Consider the following 21247-nt stretch of genomic DNA (forward strand, 5'->3'; position numbering starts at 1 on the left):
TTGGAGCCCATTTTCATCACCAATAAATTACTGCGGCGGGCCGAAAGGATTATCAAACGTGCAACACGATCCCTTCACCGGTAAAGGAAGCTTGATTCCACAGGAGCGGTACAGTACCAAGTTCCTGTAGTTAGTGCTATAGACTCGGTCGGTCCAGGGAGATGTGGTCAAGGTCATGGTGACCCAGGTCTTTCCACTGCTGCGCGTGCGCCCCTTTTTAAAAGTCACGGTGGGTAAAGAGTGCTAACGATCGAAATGATGGAACGGAAATTCCACTGCGCACGGTTGATAGTAACCCCCCCCCATCTGCATAGCAATCAATGAAACACCTAGTTTACAGAGCGGTTGAAATAAAGTATTGACCAGGCAGCCGTTGCCAATTTATCAACGACGGAGACGGAAGACTGTGGTCCCAAAAATAAGAGCAGAGGTGCTAGTGTCAGTGACCCAACCTGACCAGTGAGGGGCTCTCAATGGAAGGGGAAGGCCAGGCAGCCATGTGCTACCGTTGTCACAGTGGGCCCGTGTGCAGGCTGAGGCGGCGGCAGCAGCAGTAATGTGCTGCAGGGCAATATTGACTAGCCAGAAGGGAAACACTGACAGGGCAGATCTGTTCAGTGATAGGCGCTGAACTAGAAACGGATGCTTTAATATTGATGACGCCCCCCCCCCCCCTCCCTCCCTCCGCATGTTGCTGCAATGTGGTTCAAGCGTGCTTATAGTTCATATGTTTTTGTTGCAGTCTTTTGGGACCCTTCTGAGATTATTCACTCGTATTGAAGGTTTATAGTAATGGTGACATAATAGTGAGTGCAGAACAAATGCGAATAATATTGATCTCCTCATTGGGTCATTGTATCTAAGTAGTGGGCTCCTGCTGTCACAAATGAATCACTGAAGAATCAATGCACATCCCTCCAAAATCCCTCCTTCCTCCAGTCATGCTCTAATATTCTGTTTAACTATGATATCAGGGAAGAATGTTTTCTCTTTTTTTTTCTTTTTTAAAGCTGCTCTCCGGAGTCTTGTTTTCTTTAGTATGGCGCTGAAGTTCTTAGTTTTTCTAAGTACAGACAGACGCAATCATTTTTGTGATTAGGACTGAACAGGATGTTTATTTGGTAATGATTTTTTTTTTTTCTGTACCCCCTTTACCCACATTCGCCACACTCACACAACACAAGTTAATATAATCAGTGTTATCTATTTGCTTTCCGATGTGTCAATCTTGCCTTTCTGTCTGTGGCATTTCAAAAACGATATGGTTGAGTAACAGGATGCTCAATTACAAAATAACCCTTTCAGGTTTTGTCACAGGAGCATCCAAATGGCTTAATATCGCTGTTCGGTTCTCACCATAATGGACCGCGTTGACAAAGTCCTCCAGGTATCCATGTCTGAGAGAGGGTAATGCTTCTCGGATGAACAGTATAATGCTAGAGTGTGGTGGCTTTCATGCACAACATCGCTCATGGCAACGCTGGTACATAACCACGGCACTAAAAAAGAATCCCCAATGAGTCGCAGCCCAAACTAATTAAACCAGGTTCTCTCCAGAGCCATTTGTCCGTTCTGGGCCACTGTAGAAACCATGGGGGTGCTGCTCTGTGGGACAGGACCCGCTCACTATGTAGACATGCTCATTCAAATGAAAACAAAACCTTTTTTTGGTTTTCACAGGGTACACAAATTCATTTCTTTGATTTCATATCATTTGAATGAAAACAAGAACAATCAATGTCATTGATTGTTCTTGTTTTCATGGTCATTGATTCAATGACCATCATTCTCTTAGAGTTGTGGAAAATCAGAACCTGACGGAACCAATCTAATATTTTATACATGCAGAACTATCCTGGACGAATTTCTTTTTTTATGACCATAATAAAGCACACTGAGAAATAAACAACAAATGCCTTGTATATAACTGCTCAAATTGGTGGTGGGGGGGGTGGGCTATAGAGACCCATTTCTTACTCTACTCAACCCATTGAGCCAAAACCAAATACAACTCCCATGTCTGGGAAATGCCCAAGGGTATCACTGTCCACTCACTTCTGACGATGTATCCAATGTTAGGCAGTAGGCACAGCCCTGATCTTTGAGTTCCCTGTTAATGGAACATTTCTAAGGTAACGCTGGGCTCCATGTCTTCATTGTGCGCAGAGGGAGATCACGTAGCAAAGCCACTCCCAAACGGTTGCATCAACAACTACTGTGTGTTTGCTCATTTTCCGGGTAAAAGTTGTTTACCACTGGCCAGGGCAATAAGTACCTATTAAGTGTTCTCGAGTTTCTTAAATCGCCAACGTCCGTGCCAAATACTAGAACAGAACTTTGTTATTTGTTATAGACTCCCTTTTCAGCGCATGGTCACGTGCGCCGTCGCTCCCGTGAGGACCACTTCACTCATAATAACAGGCTTCTTTTGTAGCGAGCTCAGTGTGACGCTGGGATTATGAACCTGATCGAAAGCTCCATGTTTTGAATCGAGCCCGGTGTGGTCGTCTACAGTCACGACGATGAGGGCAGGACAACAGTTCTCCTCTCGACGTATAATCTGATACAGGGATCAATGTTTTCTCAATTCACACACACTCTGCCTCCATGTGTCGTTTTTCTGCGGGCGCCGAGAGTGAGACGCAGTGTGGCAGTCTGAGCGGCTGGCCGTGCTGCCATTTTGCTACTTCCTCTGCTTTTATAGAGTGGATGCTGTGCAGCCAACTTTCACAATGGTGCCTCTGTTTAGGTGACCTAAGCCTCTTTTTCATGTGCTTTGGTTAAAACACACCGCCTCTCCCTTCTGATCCACCCGTGTTTGTATACAGAAACGGGCAAGGAGGAAATCCCAAGATTACTTGTGAACCCTCTAGCTAGAAAATTGCTGCAATCACAGTATAAAGGGTGCTCAGTAGGAGTGGATCCTATTGTTTCCTTATCATGCTTGGATGTTGTCTTTATCACTGCTGCTGTCCAACAGTAGCGTATACACAACCCATTCAGGGCACACTCTTTGAAGTGTCTGTACGAGACTGTGTGCTACATTAGCCTTATTTCCATGTTTTAGTCTCCTGTTTCAGCCTCAGTTTAATCCCGAATCCCGAAGTAGTGTGTGGGGTTTACTAGCAATGGGTCATAAACTGGGTGGTTTTCATGGATTAAGGGACAATTATTTTGGATTATTTTTGCTTTAGATATGAGTGAGAGTAGACCTTTTTTTTTTTTTTTACTTTTTTTACTTAATTGGTAGAAAAATTAAGCTCTACCCGGTGGGCCACTGGGGCGTCCCAATAATGTAACAGTTAACGTCATTCTATGACATTAATAAAGTAGGATCAGCTGTCACCCGATGACGCATTTGTTGTCAAATACCAAGGCTGCATTCCAATAGTCGTTCTGTAGCGACTCCCCTCGTTCCTCACTTCCTTAAGTGACGAACGAGTGGAATTCACTGCTGGTGAATCGGATGCAGTGAGACCCACACCGGAGAGACCCCCCCCCCCCCCAATTGTATTAATCCCTATTCTAAATCTTTAAATTAGTTTTGATGCTGTTAACATACAGTAGTTTCCCCCTCAAAGCTCCCTCCTCCACTCTCCGCTCAGTGTTCCCTCAGCCCTTTGCCACCTCCCACCGGCACATCTCTGGCACCTACAGTCTCATTTCCTCTGTATGGACTAATGGGGATGTTTCTCAATTATTCATACAATGTACCTTTTGTGTATAATCTATCCTATGCCTCCCATTGTCTGCTGCTGCAAACCCAGTTCCCGGGTCATGCTGTCAATAGTTTGTTTATATAGCCATAAGTGCATGTAACAATAGGCAATGCATATGTATTTGCCGTACAGTGCAGCACATTTATAAAAGCCAGAACACATAGTGCTGTTACACATAGCCTCTACGGTTGGGATGGGACAGAGTCAACATTCATTTGGAAAAGTAAAGGAATGTAAAGAGTTCGAAATGACAACCTGCTATAGTTACTCTTTTTACAAAACTTTATTGAATCCATTGTCACAGCATTCAGAGCTTGCTGTGGCTTGGGAGGGAGGAATTGGACAATGAGGCTGCAGGGGGGGACCTGCAGGGCAGATACCCACCCTGTAGGGGCCGGGGAAGGGTGACAGGGATGTGCTTTAACGGAGGGCTGAAGCTGTATATATTAAAGGCTGTTATAGGCTAGTATTTCACCGTAGGTAAAGCGTTCCCATAGCAGCAAAGGCATGCGACGAATGTCATGAGACACTTTCTGTTGCAGGGATGCAGCCGGGTCACGTGCGAAGTCTTTCCGAAATGCGCAACAAAAAAGGATGCCTTTTTTAAATTGGCCTCCTGTGAAGCCTCTACCAGACACGATTTGTTTCGCGATGCCCTCGCAAATATTAATATCAGTTGGAATGTCGGAGCAGTGGAATGTATTTTCTCTACTGTAGAAAAAAACAATATTGACCTTCATGTCATGATCCTATTTCCTGCTTTCTGAAGGGTAGACTTGTGCATGCACAACATTGGATGACAGATGGCCCATCTGCTTTGAGGAATGTTCTGTGGTCGCACACCTCTAGGGGGCTCGGCCCTTGTTCCAGAAATCAGATTTGTAACATCTGAGGAGCACTTCAAGCCTGAGGCGAAGTGTGTCTGTTTGTAAATTAATCTATAGTGAGTTTATGTTTAAAATGTTTCGTGATAAATGTGTGTTATACACACATATATTAACGTTGTGTACACACACACCCCTATAAGAAAGTACTGGGCACATTGAAAGTTTGAAATATCTAGCCTAAATCTGAAGAATAATGCTGTAAATCATCAATGGCCAATAGCATATTGTGTTGTTTTTTTTAATAGTTTAATAGTTTATTAGATTATGTTAAATAACTTTAAGATTGGAAAAACAAGCTGAGAAATAATTTTGACACATTATTTGGTTACCAACAGGTTCCGTCGTTTCTTGTTTGGTGTTCAAGCCACATGGGGACAAATGGCTCCAGGCCTTTCTGATAAGGATTCATGAAAGTCCTGATGATTCAAGGAAGTACCCTTCATTAATCTCATATGTTACACATACAATCCCGCTTCCTGGAAGGTTTGGTTTGAAGAAATAATCATGGCCATGACTCATGGATGACATCATCGATTTGGCCTCTCGGGAGGGACTGTAAAACACTAGTCTGAAGTCTGGTTTGGCGTCTAAACAAACTGCAGATAAATTGATTATATTATCAACATGAGTTTTATGCACTCCATAACGATTCATGTTTTTTCTATTGGGCAGAACAGCAGTAAATACGCTAGCCTTAAGTAGTGTGTTGATCTCACCTCTAGATTTAAAACTTATAAAATGACGGGATATATGCTTGGCTCATTAGTTGTCTAATCCTCTTGTCCATGTATCCGTTGATGGTTTTCTGTAGTTTACAACGTGGCTTTCCCCTCCCAGAGACCTGTGTGGAGGAGAGGACCTATGATCTGGGTCCTAAATGAATGGGTTGAATGCCACTTTCTCCATTATTTTAAGATGTACGTGGCAGGTGGGACACATTTTGGACTGGGGCAAGCCCTTGACCAGGCAGCACTGGCTCACGAACTGGAGGCGGTCCAGTCAATCTGTCTCGCTCCCTGGGTCGGCCCACTGATCATAATGAGTCACATTCAGAGGACAAATCCCCCCCAAGTGTAACATAACTCGGTTGTCTTGCCAAGAGGCCTTCCTGGCGAGGCATCTGTTGGATAAATGCGTGCCTGGGTATTGGTTGGCTAAAATAAGTAGGTGCTAGTGTTTCTTTGTTTTGGCGCCAGGGAAATATTAAACTCCAAAGGTAAAATATTGTCAATAACTAATAACTCAATAATGAGTCCTAGGTTTGACCTAGCAGTTCAATAATATTTTATTGCGGATGCCTGACCGGCTTTTTTCGTATAAATCTACTCACACTTTTCAAAGTGGACTCTGATTCGCCAGTTCAATCGATTATTCTGCGACTCGTGGTTTTATTAAAAAAAATGAAAACATCGAAAATACTCATGTTAAAAAACAACGGATGGATATTAAATTAATATAAATGTTATATTTTAACATAAGGAAGATCGAATATCAGTCAATATTCTACAGTATAAAGTTGAATTCCCTGTTTGAGGACAATGTGACCTTGGATACTGCTGTCTTTTCCTCTTTATATTTTCTATATGCCTAGCCCTCATTTTCAGCTACATATTTGTAGCTGCTGGCGCTTGTCCCTTCCAGCTATCCCTGATGTCAATACTGCAGAGTAGGCAGAAGTGTCTCGGTGTGCGGGTCCTTTTTTATTTTTTATACTCTCATTGCCATACAGTCTAAAGAAAAGTGTCCTAAAATAGCATCCGCACGATTTAAAAAAAAGGACATTTTCTGTTGTCTAAATACAGTTAAAGCAAAGGAGTCGTTGATTATTCAAGTTCCTGTTCTCAATGTCCTTTTTGTTCGGCGTTGACGCAGAGACCCACGAAATAAAGGGGACACTTAAAAGAAGCTGGGCCCCGGCTGGAATCTCCTTCCTGTGGTGAAGGTGTTGTGGTGTGCCAGACGGTTACGGCCCACAAAACGAGAGAACAATGTGCAGTGCACACCGAGAGCTCCCTGCCGCAAGGACACCGACGTCACATTGTCTGTGCACAGGGAGGGGAGCTTCCTGTGTTTAACCTTCAGTAGTAACGCAAGGAAGGATGCTCTCTATTTATGGCTCAATCACTTTCCCCCCCCCCCCCCCCCCCCGCTTTTCTTTTTTCTCTTTTCAGACCCGTTCAAGCCACGGTTGCCTAATCGCATAACATTTTTCTGTGAAGCTGTTTTATGGACATTAAGAAGAAACTTGTTATAAATATCTTCCATATCGCATTATTTACAGTGCAAATCCCCTCACTAGACACATATTCTACCGTCCTGTACTTGCTGCTGTGTTACCTGAAATTCTCCATCTGGCATCTATAAAGTCTTATCTAATTCCAGAAAGTTATTTCCCAAATCTCAAAAATGTCCGGACAATGATGACTGTTTTCTGATGAATCCATTTGTCAGCTTCCTCAGAACTGACCAGTCCCTTCGGAATGAAAGTTATGTTTTTGCCCTTTCTCTAGACCTCAACGCGTACTTCTGTTTTCAGGAACCCTTTGATGATGGCTTCGCCAACGGCGAGGAGCTCAGCCCGGCCGAGGAGGCGGCCGCCAAAGAAGCCGCCGAGTCCAAGGGCGTGGTCAAATTCGGTTGGATCAAGGGCGTGCTGGTGAGTTTCTCTGTTATTCATTTCCTGTTATAATGCAGGATGCCTCGTTTTTTTTTTTTCCTTCATTCAAACGTCAGAGCTTTTCTTATTTGATTTTCCAGACGGATTGTTCTCTGAACCATCTATTGTTGCGGGGGTTTACAGTATGACGGGGTGGGGTGGTGTCCCACTGCCGACGCTGGTCTATGGGGCTCGGGGAAACGTGACCTTGCATCGCAATGAACGGCTGTTAAATCGGGAGTCTGGGAGCATTGCATTGTGGGTCTTTGTCTTAGTGATAGCCTTAACTCATCGTGACACTATCTGTCGTTTAATTGGGGATACATTTATGCTTGAAAGTTTGAAACCATCACAGCTGATCTCCTGCGAGAAGTATTAAAATAAATGTCATACTTGGACAATAGGCCTCCACGTTTACATAAAGTTCAGCTATATCTTTTTTACCACATTGGACACCTGCATCACGTCAAGTTGAACCCAACATTGGGTACTCTCCGTCGGCCCTTTGCTGACTGTGAGAGCTCGGTCATTCTGGCTCCATTTGTGTGAATCGGAATAGCAAGCCGATGACGGTCTTGCAGATCAACTTTAGGAGTCCAACGCATTGGAAGAATGTGCCACCAGTAGTAATAGTGACAGATTCACCGGCTAGTCACAGAATTTATCAGCATTTTGTGAGTGGCCCGTGTTACTTTACCACCCAGTTGTTGGAGCTGGGGCGATGCTTAACCATGATCAGTGGTGAAGATCCAGCAGATTGAACTGAAGTCAACCTCTGAGAGTCTAAAATAGCTTCAGAGTAGATCATGGAACCTGATAATTCACTACAGGATTAGTGTTTGAAGTGTTTACACGGTCAAGCTAGTGTATGTGTGTGTGTCACATTTGTATAAGGAATGTGTCTTATTAGTGTGACTTACTTTTCAGCTTAATGCTATTTTACCAAAGAGAAATTGACTCACTCACAACAACTGTAAAATCATTGTGAAAGTGTGTTAAATGGGAAGTTTTTGGGAAATTTTAAGATGGGTCTGTCTTATCACACAAGGTTTTATTATGACATTTAAAGTCTTCGCTTCCTCTCAACATAAACATCACTTTTCTTTTTTTTACACCACAGTTCTGTCTCACTCAAAAAGGTCAGATTTAGAATAATTAATTGCAGTTTAAATTACACAATTGTAACACGCATAACTCTTTGGCAGACGGGGGGGGGGGGTAAACCGTGTGGCCGGCCAAATTACGTTTATTGCTCTGGCTCGTGCAGGCATTTAGAATCCTGATACTACATTGTGTAGATGCCAGCTCTTTGTACTACACCGCCCCAATCACTAGGACATGGGTAACGCGGTCCCCCTGAGCTCATTGGGCTGTAATCATGCACCTTTGGCTGAGGTTTCACTTCCGGCTCGGCTTTCATTGTTGTTTTTATTGTTCAATACATTGTCCAATAGGACACTCGATCTCACTTGATTTTAAAATCAGTTCAAAATGGAGATTGTGTTATCTCACTTTTTGTGAGATAACACACCAGCAAGTGACTTTTTGGTGTCAAAGTTGTTTCGTGTCATGCACTTGCAACCTAGCAATTGTGCTTCGGCACTTGTTTCTATTAATGTCTTCGCTGTAACAACAGAGATATATTGTTTCTCTTTCTCCCAAAAAATGTACCTATTGTACGTTGCTTTGGTTAAAACGCCTGCTAAATGTCATAAATGTATATGTAAATGAACAACCGGCGTTAAATTGATGCCTGTGCCATGACTCTAAACACTCTTTTGTTCTTCTTGATTTTGTCTGTCTGCAGGTGCGATGCATGCTGAATATCTGGGGTGTGATGCTCTTTATTCGCATGTCATGGATTGTGGGCCAGTCAGGAATAGGTAGGTACACGTGAATGAACTGATTTGCTTTTCTCACCCTCTTCTGATCTCTTTAAAAGCATCACTATGTGTATGCCCGTGGTGTTAGTATATGCACACCCTTGTCATTTTACACCGGCAACTACTACGCTCTGTTTGGAGCGTAGTAGTTGCTGGGGTAAAATGTGTTGACTTTTCAGAGCCATATTTTAAAAGACTTGTAAGCCGGTTCCAAAATAAACAACTGCCAGCACCCAATGGTGGATAGATTTCACCATTCGGCAAGTAAACTGATTCAGGGTTACATATTAAAACAATTACCGGCAGATCTTCCCACGGGAGATTTTATAAAGCCAAAATTAGCTTTTAGATTTTCTTCAGAATGATGCATGTTTGGTGTTTTCTTTGCAGTTTTGTCCTGTTTAATTGTCCTGATGGCCACTGTTGTGACGACAATCACCGGCCTTTCCACCTCAGCCATCGCCACCAACGGTTTTGTACGAGGAGGTATGCCTTTCAAGTACTTACCTTAGTTTGTTAAAGATTGTAAAGTTATTAAGTGTGATATATTGCTTGCCTGAAGGGATACAAATACATACATTTAATTTTTTTCACCACATTCGCCAGTTATCAACAGTAAATAGATGAACTTGCCGAAGTCTACTCTAATGAATTCTAGTCTCTGACCCGTTTGTATCCAATCCAATTTCTAATGGTCATTTCAAGAAGACTGAAGAAGCCAGGCTAATGGCTGGCTATGCCCAAAGTTGCTGCATATGCCCACCATCTTCTATACCCAAACCCTTGATAGAACCTCACATAAAATGTTTTTGGGAATACTTGAACACTTTCCATCTGGCACATTGCCAGATGTGCCTCTCTGCTGACCTGATCAACAGGAAGTTGTGTTTTCCAGACAGCCGAACGGGGTTGCCCTGCATTTCTTTTAGTAATAACAATTTCATTTCAAAAGCAACCTTACCAACTGTCAATAAAAGGAGATTCAGGATTTCAGCAGAGAATAGGGTATTTGTCGTCGTGAATATTAAATGCTGTTATCACACTCTTCAAATCGATTATGTAGTACCACTACTACGCCTCAGCCCGGTGGTGACCCCCACCAGGCAGCAGAGCTCTTTAACAATATTTAGTCAGTTTCCGGTGCTCAGCTGTTAAACCAGGAATTCCAGATGTGTTTTCTCTACCAGCGTGACTCGGCTATCGATGTATGCTGTTCCCCCCTTATCCAAACGGAGGATGTATTCCGTGTTGAACCCCTGCTGACCCCCCCCCCCCCCCCCCCCTCATCTTGGATACCTTTCTTTTAAAGGGTCAAATGAGAAAAGAGGCGAAAACACACAGATTCACACTCATTCCAGTTGTCCCAGCACACGGGGGAAATTCAATAGTGTCCTCGGACCGCTGCATCCCCCAGTGCGACTGGGATCGGGATGTCTGAAATGGACAGAATGAAGTTTGTCGATTTTATGAGGCTCTGCGTCGAACAGCTTTGTCTGGCTGCCAGCCGGTGCATTGATTTGTCCCCATTGCGCTCTGCCACAGGCTGCAGTAGTTCTATTTAATGGTATCCTCTTCCCCCCACCCCAGACTCTTAACATGCAAACATGAGTTGGAGTGATCATGCTAAGGTCACCTTATAGCCATGACCATAGACTGCAGAAGTGGAGTCCATGACTCGGCATCCTGTGTGCAGGCATCCCCCACCCTCTTTCCTGACTGCGTCGGAAGACTCATTACCGGTGCTTTTGTCGCCGTGTGTGTGTGTGTGTGTGTGTGTGTGTGTGTGTGTGTGTGTGTGTGTGTGTGTGTGTGTGTGTGTGTGTGTGTGTGTGTGTGTGTGTGTGTGTGTGTGTGTGTGTGTGTGTGTGTGTGTGTGTGTGTGTGTGTGTGTGTGTGTGTGTGTGTCATCTCAGCCTGACATTCTGTTTTTTGTCTTCCAGGAGGTGCATATTATTTGATATCGAGAAGTTTGGGCCCAGAGTTCGGAGGCTCCATCGGTCTGATCTTTGCGTTCGCCAACGCCGTGGCTGTCGCCATGTACGTGGTGGGCTTTGCAGAGACGGTCGTAGAGCTTCTCGCTGTAAGTATCTATGTCTACGTTCTTCAAATCCATGTCATCGTATTACCACATGAGCAATAAGGAGAGTGTTATGTGTTTGTTTGGGAGTCGTTGAACACTACGCTGCTCAATCTATTGATCAAATCGTATTAGGGTGCTCCGTTTTAAACACACAACCGTTCTGCCCAAAGGGTGTCGACGCTCTCATGACGGATCAACTCAACGACATCCGAATCATCGGCACGATCACCGTCATCCTGCTCCTTGGCATCTCGGTGGCAGGAATGGAGTGGGAGGCCAAGGTTTGGACTGCGCTCTCTAAACCCTGTTATTGTGAAAGCTTCACACTCACTGTGCATGGCAATTGACTGTGGAGAGAAGGGGTTATTTTGCATTCGTCGTAAATCCATTCACTTTAATGTAGAGTACCACATCTAAATATTGAATTCCTCTATTTAATGTACAACTTTTGATTGACTTCCTCACAGGCCCAAATCTTCCTGCTCTTCGTCCTCATCACTGCCATCATCAACTACTTCATCGGAAGCTTCATCACTGTCAAGTCTAAGGAATCCTATGGCTTCTTCGGCTACGATTGTAAGTTCAACACTTTGCAGGGTTTTAAGGAACGTAACTGTAGCTACTAAAGCGCGCTGGTTTTGAAGGACACTTTGCGCCAAACAAATTCTTATTGCGAGATTCACTTTATCAGCACATTTCCATCTTTTTACTTATCGCATTGCTAGGTTTGTTGTCATTGTTTCACCGGCAATCTGTTTGTTTCCCGTTCAATGTTTGCTTCATGTCCATGTATTTCTTCGTCCTCTTCCTCAGCGGCCATTATGATGGAAAACATGGGTCCGGACTTTCGAGGCGAGACGTTCTTCTCCGTGTTTTCCATCTTCTTCCCGGCCGCCACCGGTATTTTGGCTGGTGCCAACATCTCGGGAGATCTCGCCGTTAGTACCTTTCCTGTCATCACACCATTAACTTTTAGCGCCTTTTGTCATCGTCACAAGCCCTATACTCTGCCTGCTCCTCATAATAACACATTGTGTGTCTTACTCTCAGGACCCCCAGTTGGCTATCCCCAAAGGCACCCTGCTGGCCATCCTGGTCACTGGCATCGTCTACCTCGGAGTCGCCATCTCTACAGGTACAGCACGTTGTTAGGACCGATGGATTATAAAGGGATTGTGATGCAGTGGGCAGGATGTGCACAGCTATGGTTACAGTTGCTAGAGACTATAACACTGACTGGCTTAGGTTTATATATTGAAATAGTTGAAATTGTCACTTGAAAAAAAAAAACATTTGTATGATTTATTCAAGCACAAATGAGAGTGGCCGTCATTTGTATGAGGTCGATGCAGCGCTGCATAAATAAACGGCTTTGCAGAAGATCCACTTGGTGCACGGGCCCTGCTAACACATGGCTCTTTATCTAACCTACATGGCGGGTTGTGCTTGAGTTGACTCTGCCTGTGTCTGCGCCTGCAGCTACCACTTTTGTCATGTTTTTTGAGAACCGAATGGCAGCAAACGCGCGTATGCTTTCTTGCCGTGCATTTATTAGCAAAGCATGTTGTTCTTCCTACAAAGGTTGACCTAGGGTCTGTTTTACCAAACGGAAACATTTGCAAAACGCTTTCACAACGAACCACATAGCCATGTCGTGTGTGCGCTGGCTGTTGCAAAGACGGTTTCCGTGTTTTGTGAGGGCATTTTCTGCCCATTTAAAAAGTATACAAAAAATATATTAAGGTCACTGGAACCCCCACATGAGTTCTTGCAAACCACAAGTCCAACTTTCTTACATTGACTGTTCAAATAGACCCTGAATACCATATTACAGATGTTATCCAGAGCCCAGACATCACTGTCTCCGCATGGTTAATAAAGGAATTCCCAGAAGCCAAAAAGATAGTGGATCAGTTAATTGAATGGTCTGAAGATGAATGGATCCTTTCATTCCTGGAGATCGTAGCAGCACCTAAAAGGGTTCAAAACCTTTCTGATAACACAAAGATGTCAGAAGATAGGGTTTTAGTCGGCAGCCAAACTGAATGTTTAAGCAACAATTAATACGTGCTCATCTTTGCTAGATGTATCACTTTACAATAACTGCAAAGTGGAAAACAAACAAACATGCTAAACAAACGTGTAAGCGACCCCCCCCCCCCTGCTATAGCTCAATAAAAAAAATAACATTAAGGTTGTTTATATATTGTTGCCCTATTTCTGGTCTTTGAGAATGGAAACATGCATTTGCACATTGCATTTCACCTAACCTATAACATGTTTATGTTGTTTTTACAAACCAACTGCAATGATGCCTATAGGTATGAACATGTTAATAACAAGCCCATGTTCTGCCTAACAGGTGCATGCATCGTTCGAGACGCCACCGGCTCTCTGAACGACACGGTGAGCTCTATGTTCATGGCCAACTGCACCGACGCCGCCTGCAAGATGGGCTACGACTTCTCCTCCTGCAAGGACCCCAAGACGCCCTGCCAGTACGGGCTCCAAAACGACTTCCAGGTATGGGACTTATCAACCTGACGCCCCAGATGGTTTGTGAAGCAGAACCATCTGGAGAGACAACCTCTGACATTGTTTGGATTGGGCCCGGCACTTTAAAAAAATACTTGGCAGGGGATTGGTCGACCATCTGTCTATTACGCACGTCACGTAGTTCCTCCTAGGATGCTGATTGGTCCGAACCAATGGCGGGTTGGGACACAAACGCGCAACCTTGAAGCCTGGCACGATGGATTCCCGAGGGGGTCGTAATCTTGGGAATCCAGCCTTCCCCCCCCAAGATTAGGGGATTATAGCAAATTATAAGGAATTCCTGCTCCCAGAAAAATGGTTGTAAAATAGTTTGCTGCGGAAGAAGTGAAAGGCCCACGTTCATCCAGATTTATGCTTGTCTACATATTAAGTCTTGTTTGTGGGACTAGGCTTAAAGAAATGTCCCCTTTGTGTGATTAGGTGATGAGCATCGTGTCAGGCTTTGGTCCCATCATCACAGCCGGGATCTTCTCTGCCACCCTGTCCTCTGCCCTGGCCTCTCTCGTCAGCGCCCCCAAAGTCTTCCAGGTGAGTGCCCCGACGTAATCTCTGTTTATAGCGCCGTGTACGTATCTGGGTCCGGTTCAATGGACAAGCGGTATGTCGAGCATCTGTTTTCATTATTTTACAAAGGAGCTTGACCGCTGCTTTTAATTTCCACAGGCTTTGTGTAAAGACAACATCTATCCCGGCCTGAGCATGTTCGCAAAGGGCTACGGCAAGAACAACGAGCCCCTCCGTGGCTACATCCTCACCTTCTGCATCGCCCTGGCCTTCATCCTCATCGGTATGTCTGTTGTTATGATACAACATAGTTGAGGAAGGAGCGGGCTGGAGGCACTTAGTCAAGTAGCACAGAGGTTCACAGCCGTGTGCCGGGGAACACGAGGTTCCCTTGAGAACGGGACCAGATGTTCAGTGAGATTTTGTTAGATTAAATCCCTCTTACCCCGGTCAAGAGTGGGTAAGAGTAAGGATTTACTTTATTATTGATCAATTGATCCACGTTATGTACGTATTGCTCCCGTTCGATTCCAAATTTGGCAAATAATGCGATCTCCTGCTAGATTTGTATGAACCTGTTTCCAAACGGTACTTTCTTTAACCATCTCTTCATAATATTGTCCCCTCTGCAGCCGAGCTGAACATCATCGCTCCCATCATCTCAAACTTCTTCCTGGCTTCCTACGCCCTGATCAACTTCTCTGTGTTCCACGCCTCCCTCGCCAATTCACCAGGTAACGTGAAGACAACCCCCCCCCCCCGTTCAACCCCTTCAACCAGCACCACTTCAACTAAAGCGCCTTAAGGCAACATATGTTTAGGGGCATTCTGGGTCTTCATGAAAGTCGAGATGTTTCCACTGTGATTTCAGAGTGATGTTAGTTTTAGAATAGAAGGTATGTTCCGCCGTGTTTGACATGTGAAATCCAGGATGCGATAACAAATGTTGTAGTGGGAAACGTTTGTGTAATGTTTACACTTGTGTGTGTGTGTGAAATGTAGTAATATTTTAATTGCTTTGAGCTATTTCAAACCTTCAAGAAAACGTATATTGTTTCTTTTCCTCTTAATACCAAAGCTCTAGAAGAACACCAGGTACAGATACTTCATCCAATTTTGAACTCTCCCCAAAACCAGTTCCCGTAATTGCATGGACTTAAACGGTACAGGACTTCATTTAACCGCATAAGCAAACGTCACAAGAGGCATGACTGATGTCATCCACTATTCCTGGAATCATAAAACCCTAGTCTGACTTTCTTACAAAGTCGACTTTTGGGTTTTAATAACGGGTTTCGGGTCTCTCCTCCTCTCCCCGGAGAAGAGGCCCGGCGATCGATGTACCCTTTAACGTCCTGTGTTTCCTAGTCTCATCGTATAACCACACTCGGTCGAGGCGTATCTCTGCATCATCACTAAAACCCCACCAGCCTAGTCTTCTCTCTTTGGAGTCCAGTAAAGGAGTATGGCATCCAGTAGCGGCTGTACCTCTTGTTTCGTCCTCCTGTCTCTAACTGGCTGCTAGCTTTCCATGTTCTTAATCCAAACACAAATCCATGCTCTACTACTCGTTTTAATAAGCAACATTGGCTAATTTAGACTCCTGACTATTCAGTAATATGACTTACAACGGCATTCATTACTAAAGTGTGTTCGGAGAAGGACGGACATTGAGTGTGTTGAACCGATATCGGTAAGGACCACGTTTACCTTATTTTTGTGTAGTTGAACATAAGCGCACAAACACATTGGTTCATTTTAGCGCATTATAATCGAGTGCGTGTAACGCCGTTGTAGCCTTTGTCACAAGGGCTTTTCCCACATGGCATTTGTTTTATCATGTTGTGCATGCGTGTGCGTAACCCCCGTTTCGATGGCGTTCCAGGATGGCGTCCTAGCTTCAAGTACTACAACATGTGGGTCTCCCTGGCGGGGGCCATCTTGTGCTGCGGCGTCATGTTCGTCATCAACTGGATGGCGGCGCTGCTCACCAACACCATCGTCATGGGCCTGTACATCTACGTCAGCTACAAGAAGCCAGGTGGGCGAACCGGCCAGCCACAGCGGGCGTTTGGGCTCCTGCCAAAAGGGTTGTGCAGAAAGATCAGAGGCTTGTGTTTGCTGACTGGGTCGTTTTTTTGTTTAATATATCTTTTTTGACGCAGTGTTTTTTGGTTAGTTTTTTTTATGAGATTGCTGCACACTTTTTTTTTATAATAACATTGATTAAGTTGAGATATTGAGAGAAAGTAGTATAATGGTTTTGGTTGAATGGTATAATTGAACCGTTTGGTAAATGTTTTCCAACCTTTGGCCGTCTTTCAACCAAGGCTGATCTCATAGTAGTAACAATCCGGAAAAAAAAAACATACACTCTCTCCTGCACGCACCGGTATTGCACACACTCTGTTTGACATGCAGCTACACACACACGCGCCTGCATCCCTACGGACCCCAGCGCCACATGGGCCTGATGGCTGAAAGCCGGCCACCCACCCCCCCTGACTCCAGCACGTGTCTCTCTGTCCCCATGTGGTGCCGGCCGCCAGATGTGAACTGGGGCTCGTCCACCCAGGCCCTGACCTACCACCAGGCGCTGACCCACACGCTGCACCTCAGCGGAGTGGAGGACCACATCAAGAACTTCAGGTACTGATCAAAGGACACGACTCGCTCGCATACTTATTTGTGGGTCCTCTATTGATGTCCTGTTTTTTGAAGTCCTCTCCTGATGTCATGTCTGTGATGTTTGACTTTGGAGCTGCTGGGATGCAAGACAAATTTCAGACATGCTCTGACAATAAAGTACTATCGTATCGTACTCACTCACTCACTCTCTTATTTTGATTGGAGGAAAGTAAGATATAAACAAGAACTGAAAGAATGATCCAATGGCCAAAAAAAAAATCCCTAGTTGGCAACCCTATAGGGGATTTCCAGAGAAAATCCAAGGAACTACGTAACGGGATTACATTCGGAACAGATTCGCCCTTCAATTGGTGAAAGGCCTTCTAATCAGTGAACAGCGCCGTCTGCCCAATGGCTAGGGCTGCTTGTTCCAGTCCTCCTGGCCAGAGTTCTCAGTTGTTGTTGTGAGCGAGATACACAGCGGGTTGTAGTCGATGGTTTGCGTAGCTGCTGAAGTAGGGACTGTGTGTACGCATGAGACAATTGGGGAATGCAGACTAACTTGCTTTGGGGAAAATAGAACGTAGAATGGACAACTGTCAACTGTGTTACTATGGAGACGGTGTGATTTTTTTCAATTTTTTTTTATTATATGTGTAAGAAATCATAGTTTTTTTTGTCCTTACATTGGAATATGCAAACGAAAAAATCCAACCAAAATATCGACATTCTACATGTCTTTATTTTTTCAGTCCAATTTGTTTCCTCGTGCAGCAGTATGCTCGAGTTGGCAGTGTTTGGGATAAACAGTGAATCTTTAGAACGGTTCCCATGGCGATAAACCCAACAAAAGGATTAGGAGCCATCTGACGTGATGAAAATGACTAGTATTTTACTCTCTGCTCCCTGTTCCATTGCCCCCCACCCACCCCCATTTAAATCCGGTGGTACTTAACATATTTGCTTTGATGTGGGCTGGCTGCTGTCTTCCCAAGCCAGTTTGTATATATCTCACTGGCCGATCCGCGAGATCACCTTCATCAAGGTCACTGGGAATGCGGATGAAAATGTAAAAAGAAAAGTAGCATCACTCGTAGCTGTTTTTGTTTCTGTTGCCGCATTGCAACTGCAGGTGCTTCGAATAACAACCCTGCTGTCATTGCTTAATGTGTGTGTGTGTGTGTGTGTCTCTCCCGCCATCAGGCCCCAGTGTTTGGTGATGACTGGCTACCCCAACTCTCGCCCCGCCCTGCTGAACCTGGTGCACAGCTTCACCAAGAACGTGGGCTTGATGATCTGTGGCCACGTTCGCACCGTGAGTACCAACGAGGAGGAGGGTCTGGGGAATGTGTGTTATTTTGTTCAAACTATTATAGGCCATTATTGTGCGCCCCAGGCGCTATCAACAGTCAACCTGGTGACTCATCACAGAATATCTTTGGGATCACCTTGTGGTGGCTTGGGTAAGGGGGGGGGTGTGTGTGCACAGTGTGTATGCATGGAGGGTCAGTGGGGGGTTGGGCAGAATGGACATGGAGATGCAGCTAAGTCAACAGTCAACCTATTTGTGCTGTTGGACAATTTGGGTCTGGGGATGAAAATAGCCTGGCTTCAGTAAAACATCTCATCAGAACAGTTTGCTGGAACATTTTGGTGTGTCTAGCGCTACAAATGTGAAAAATGGCAGTAGCACTTTGGTAGCCGTACCCTAAGCTGGTAGCAGCCTAGTACACGCACTAATACGAACAGACATGTTACGCTTGTGGTAGATCAGGCCATAGGGGAAGTTGAAGATGAAGTAATCACCCAAAATGGTGGAAGAGGCGTTTCTTGCTGCTGCTACCGAATTGAGCTAAATTGGGCTCAACTGCTGCTGCAATTGTTTACTTTCTTGGCAACGGCACACATACTCTTGAATGCTCTTTGGAAGAATCTGTTAAACAGGGTTAGTTGACAAATCAAGTTGTTAACAGATGTTTGAGTGAAGCCAGGAGAGACACAGCACGTCTCCGAAATGTTTCCTACCACTTGGCCGATCAGGGGTACTTTTTTATGGCCCTTTGACCAATAAGGTCGGTGTGTATCGATTACCGTACAGTGGGGGGAAAACCTAAAGATTGAAATGACCACCGATCCAAATGATACAACATTTGGTACACAAGCTTTATGGAAGTGTCTGATATAATAAACATTCATTTATTTATTGAAGACTTCAAATTATTGCAACATTCAATAAATCAAAAGTCCCCTAGGGAAAGCACCAGGTTCTTGGAACTTCCTTCTTCAGAAGTGGGCCAAGTGTGTTCAATGGCTCCACAAATGACGTCTGTCAATTTGAATAAGTGGTAATGCTCACATTTGATCTGACAATTGCTGTCAAAGTCGCACGTTCTTCCGAACTGAACAGTGGAGGCTTACTGATTTAGAACGAGTACCGTACCATCCCGCCTGGTTTTGCACGCTGCCTAAAATGATGCTGAAGTTGTCCATCAATACCTTTTCAGATATTCGTTATGAAATGGTTGAAGAGACCAACCCAAAATCAGGCGCCTCCCTCTTTAAGTTTCTCTGAATAAGAAGTATCGTGTCCATAGAGCTTTGATTGACAGGCGAGATGAATTCCCACACCATCATGGAAGATATGCCCCGATTGGGGAGAATTGATCCGGGAGCAGTTGGAAATAGATATTGTCTCATGCGGAGGCAGGCGCTCAGTGATTTCATAAACGGATATTCATTCTTGGGCATTTCACAAGCTCATAGCTGTCGGATGTCTAGAGCATTTTTGGAATAAATTATGCACAAATGTTAGCACTAATCACAAAACGGGGTTCTTGAAGGCTAATCAGCCAATACCAGCAGTCGCTAATTTATGTATCTGGGTTAGCGCTGACTATATTATTGATGTTCCGAGATGCTTACTACATTTAACGCACTTAAGGGTCAGAACAGTGGCTGACCAGCGTGAATCACCACAGGAAATGATGCACTCAGTGTCCAAATCTCTTGCTCCCATGTGCCCCCTATAAAAAACACATTTCACCGAGTACAGGCAGGCTTTCTAAAGAACACGAGATAGATTAACTTTATCAACATCATTAGGGCCCTTTGGGCGCTAGCACTAGCCGTTGGCACAGACGAAGGATAAATGAGTCATACCCCAGACATGCCTTGTTCTTAGGTCGTTATCGACCCCTAGTTCCAAACCTTTTTTTGGAGTAAATAAAGGTAACTTTATATATTGAACATTATTATACATTATTATACTAACAACATATATTATACAGTGCTCCTTTTTAAATCTCTTCTCATAACAAACTATTAAACCCAAGTCCGTCGTCTGTCCCTCCCTCCTACATGGTAACCGATCCCATTCTCCGTGTCTTTTATTTTATTTTTCTGACTGCTGTCTTTGCCCCCTCCACCTCGGTCCCCAGGGATCCCGGCGGCCCAACTTCAAGGAGCTGGCGGCTGACCACTCGCGCTTCCAGCGCTGGCTGCTCCGGAACGAGACCAAGGCCTTCTACACGCCCGTGTTCGCCGACGACCTGCGACAGGGCACTCAGTATCTGCTGCAGGTCAGACTCCTCTCAGCTGGCCATCCATCGCACCACAGCGGCTGGCTCAAACAGCACTGCTTGGGAGGGGACGAAGGCTAAATTAGGGTGCATAATGGGAGGTCGGGTTGGGGGGGGGGGGGGGGGGGGGGGGGTTGAGGACAGTGTTTGGCTCATTGCCTCTGTGGGAACAAAAGGGCGAACGATGTTGACGCCTTGCCCCATTGAGGGCCGGCGAAGCCGAAAGCACAGAGGATGATAAATGGGCAGATTAAACTGCAATTTTGTTTGAAACGGCCACACACGTCGCCGTGTGATAAGATAAGACTGGGCCGGGGGAACTTGAGTTGCTAGTGACGCAGGCGTGAGATACCGAGTTCAACTAAATAGTCAATGATGACTAGGGAGGTTTATTCTTGCGCTTTATGGGGCTTGCGTCAGGGGGGGGTGTCATAAATATTCAGCCTGTTGAGCCCTTTGAGACTGATGGTGATTAAGGGCTATACAAATAAAACTGAAAAATCGAATTGAACAACTTTGAGTAATTCTTAAAAGGTTTAGGTTTTATTAAATTACTATCTGTCCCCCCCCCTCCCCCTCCCCCCCAGGCCGCTGGACTGGGCCGCCTGCGCCCCAACACCCTGGTGTTTGGCTACAAGAACGACTGGAGGGACGGGGACATGATGAACGTGGAGACCTACATCAACATGATCCAGTGAGTACCACTGCTGCTCGTCTGGGGCGATCACGCCACGCCACGGCGGGGGGGTCGTTAAA

The 21247-nt window shown here is 44.9% G+C and overlaps 1 protein-coding gene across 1 annotated transcript in view; it reads left to right on the forward strand.

Moving 5' to 3' along the window:
* Window positions 1–21247, forward strand: part of slc12a2 (solute carrier family 12 member 2) — a 34600-nt gene that overhangs the window by 3756 nt on the left and 9597 nt on the right. Inside the window, exons 3-19 of the mRNA XM_056589536.1 lie at window positions 7143–7262; window positions 9070–9145; window positions 9536–9631; window positions 11086–11225; window positions 11396–11506; window positions 11693–11801; window positions 12039–12163; window positions 12276–12360; window positions 13588–13748; window positions 14202–14309; window positions 14445–14568; window positions 14918–15019; window positions 16171–16326; window positions 16835–16934; window positions 18117–18228; window positions 20351–20491; window positions 21079–21185. Of these exons, the coding sequence (XP_056445511.1) occupies window positions 7143–7262; window positions 9070–9145; window positions 9536–9631; window positions 11086–11225; window positions 11396–11506; window positions 11693–11801; window positions 12039–12163; window positions 12276–12360; window positions 13588–13748; window positions 14202–14309; window positions 14445–14568; window positions 14918–15019; window positions 16171–16326; window positions 16835–16934; window positions 18117–18228; window positions 20351–20491; window positions 21079–21185 (1973 nt within the window). The remainder of the gene's footprint in view (window positions 1–7142; window positions 7263–9069; window positions 9146–9535; window positions 9632–11085; window positions 11226–11395; window positions 11507–11692; window positions 11802–12038; window positions 12164–12275; window positions 12361–13587; window positions 13749–14201; window positions 14310–14444; window positions 14569–14917; window positions 15020–16170; window positions 16327–16834; window positions 16935–18116; window positions 18229–20350; window positions 20492–21078; window positions 21186–21247) is intronic.

The sequence above is a fragment of the Gadus chalcogrammus genome, chromosome 4, assembly GCF_026213295.1.
Source record: "Gadus chalcogrammus isolate NIFS_2021 chromosome 4, NIFS_Gcha_1.0, whole genome shotgun sequence".
Lineage (NCBI taxonomy): Eukaryota > Metazoa > Chordata > Actinopteri > Gadiformes > Gadidae > Gadus > Gadus chalcogrammus.